Below are 2,980 nucleotides of genomic sequence, written 5' to 3'. Positions count from 1 at the left end.
TGTGTCTGGTAGGAAGCAGTTTCCTGAGCATGTGTGTGTGTGTGTGTGTGTGTGTGTGTGTCTGTCTGTCTTGACGGAAATCAATATGTGCTTTATATAACTACTTGTACACATCATGAAACACCAGCAATTGGCAAGACTAAAAGAAAAAATATATGATGAATTTTAGCATTTCCACCACGTTAGTCTACGTGACGCACAGGAAGGGGGAGCAATAAGAAGCAGAATACAATTAACAAGTTTATTGAATCATTCAATACTGGCTAGTTTTTTTTGTTTTTTTTCCTGCAAGTACTTTTTTTACATGTGATTTTTTTTTTTTTTTTTATTGTTTTCTTTTAACAGCTAAAAGGCATTCCTCACTTTCCCTTCCCTCTCCTCTCTCTTTCACGGGTATTAGTCAGTACCAGAAACAAGGATACAGGAAGTGAACAGCAGGTGCTATTGTCGTTTGCTAGTACGGACGTCAAACATCACTAAGAAGTTTTGCATCCTCTGTACCTGCTACCCACAATGAAGAAAGCTTTCCAGCAGAGTCAAAAATCGAAACGGGGTTTCCATAATCACCAAAGGCCTAAATAAATTTTTCAGTATAATCAAAAACCTATTTGGTCTCACCATCTTCAGTCTTAGTAGACTTGGTGTCGTCGTCCTTTTCCTCGTGGATGCAGAACCAGGGCCACACCTCCATCAGCGCCAGGCGGAACCTGGGATGCGAGATGGCGAACATGATGGGGTTGTACACGGAGGCTGTCTTGGCTATGAGTCCCGGCAACGCGGACACGAGAGGCGTCAGCTTGTTCTGGTCTCCAAACAGACCCTGTGTCGACAGAGAAAGTAAGTATTATCAAGTGTCAAGACATACAGGGCGTCTCTCTGTTGTTACAAACACACACTTTGCGCCCATGATACAAGCGCCTCTCATACCTTCTTAAAGACCTATCCACACCAAGGAACATTGTTTTGGAAACGATGTTTGAAAACATTTTGGAAACAGTTTAGAAACAGCTTGAAAATATTCCCTGGTGGAGACAAGCTAAAATGCTATACTCCTCAACTTCCTCGCATGTGTCAGCATTACTAAAGTAAACAAAGGCAGCAACAGGATTGATTGATTCATTCATGTTGTTGCGCCGCAACAGCGCGGTCATATGGCGCCGACAACGGCAGGAACTCACCAGCATGACCACGACGGCGTAGGGAGTCCAGGTGAGCAGCCACAGGAACACGTTGCCAACGGCCACCTTGGCGATACGCACCTCCGCACTCTGCTTATTCTGGTCGGCATTGGAACGAAGGTTTTGCACGTTCATTTTCTTGGCTTGCTCACGCAGCGCCCTCTCGTGGGCACGGATGGCACTAACGATCTGGGAGTAGACGAATATGATGAGGAGCAGAGGCAAGACGTAGCACATAACGAACAGGAAGATGCCAAAGGACCTGGTTCCCCAATCTCGGCTGATGTAGTCGAAGCTACAGGAAGTGAGGATGCCCTCAGGGATGTAGGCGTTCCAGCCGAAGAAGGGCCAGATGGAGACGGCGATGGCGTATCCCCAGCAGAACAGGATCATAATGAAGGCCTTGCCAGAGCTGATGTGACCGCCGTCGAAGGCCCTCACGATAACGCAGTAGCGATCGTAGCCAATGGCTGCCAGTGTCAGGAGGGAGGTGAGTCCAAAGACTGACCCCGTGAAGGCGTATACCTGGCAGACAAAGGCGCCAAGGGTCCAATAGCCACCTTCAAAGCAGTTCACTACGTAGATGGGAAACTGTGTCACCATCATCATGAAGTCACTGAAAGCCAAGTTGACCACGAACATATTGGCGGGCGAGCGGAGATTCTTCTTGCACGAGAACAGATACATGACCATGCCGTTACCGAAGAAGGAGAGAATGCCCAGGATGATGAAGATACCGGCCAGTAGATAGTGCCACATGGGGTTGACGGGAGGGAAGTTGCTCCAGTGAGGATGGATCAAGGGCTTTACGTCGTCAGGAACCAAGTCTAAGAGCGAGTAGCCTTCGGGGTAGCCAAAGGCTACCTGGCTGCTGCTGTAGGGAAGCGGCATTGAGGAATTCATTATGCTGTTAGTCATTTTGGGAGTTCTTGTGGCTTTCAGTGCATATGATGGGTCGGAGGAAGCCGTGTGGTGGAAAGGCCTCCTGAGGTGCTCGTCAATAGTTGTTGGAGACGAGTGCAGCTTGAGGCGCGCATCTGTGATATATATGCCCGCCGTGCCTGACTGCGGAGACCTTACAATACCCTTTGACCTTATGAGGAGGGAGAGAGAGAGAGAGAGAGAGAGAGAGAGAGAGAGAGAGAGAGAGAGAGAGAGAGAGAGAGAGAGAGAAGGGAAAAAGGATGAAAAGAAAGGAAATGAGGGAGCAAAGAGAGATGGAAGAAAATAACTGAGAGGGAAGGAAGAGTGGTAGGGAAGGAATGGAAGGGGAGATGGAGGGAAGGCCAGGCAGGGAAGGACTCAAGGGCAATCATGGAGACCAGACGAAGGATTACAGTATGTCCGTGTGCTTTATGTCAATCTTTTCCTCCCCCTCCCACTCTCTCTCTCTCTCTCTCTCTCTCTCTCTCTCTCTCTCTCTCTCTCTCTCTCTCTCTCTCTCTCTCTCTCTCTCTCTCTCTCTCTCTCTCTCTCTCTCTCTCTCTCTGTCATTTTTTTTTTCTCTCCTCCTTGTTGGTTATCGCTGCCAGCAATATTTATGTTATTGTTGGCAAACCGATAATGGAAATTATGATTGGTATGAATAAATGATTATGACAGGTTGATTCAGTTTTTTTTTTTTTTTCTTGTGTAAGATAGAATCTGGCCAGTACAACAAAAAGCTAAAAATTGTACCATTAAAGGTGCCAGTCCACCAAGAAGTAGTCAGAAGCATTATCCAAAATTAGGAGGGAAACGTGTCTAAATTTCGTGTCTAAAAACGTGTCTAAAAGTCATAGGCTGAAAGGAAATACAGAAGC

General features: G+C 46.9%; 1 protein-coding gene across 1 annotated transcript; it reads right to left on the bottom strand.

Annotated features, from left to right (window-relative positions):
• Window positions 1-229: 229 nt before the first annotated feature.
• On the bottom strand, window positions 230-2,215 carry LOC135099329 (compound eye opsin BCRH2-like). The gene is made up of 2 exons (XM_064001700.1): window positions 1,179-2,215; window positions 230-820 (listed from the first exon to the last, which is right to left on the bottom strand). Exons 1-2 carry the CDS (start codon window positions 2,094-2,096, stop codon window positions 605-607), a joined length of 1,134 nt encoding a protein of 377 aa, XP_063857770.1. The 5' UTR covers window positions 2,097-2,215; the 3' UTR covers window positions 230-604.
• Window positions 2,216-2,980: the final 765 nt, after the last annotated feature.

The sequence above is a fragment of the Scylla paramamosain genome, chromosome 4 (assembly GCF_035594125.1).
Source record: "Scylla paramamosain isolate STU-SP2022 chromosome 4, ASM3559412v1, whole genome shotgun sequence".
Classification (NCBI taxonomy): domain Eukaryota; kingdom Metazoa; phylum Arthropoda; class Malacostraca; order Decapoda; family Portunidae; genus Scylla; species Scylla paramamosain.
This window is presented reverse-complemented; position numbering and strand designations above follow the sequence as displayed.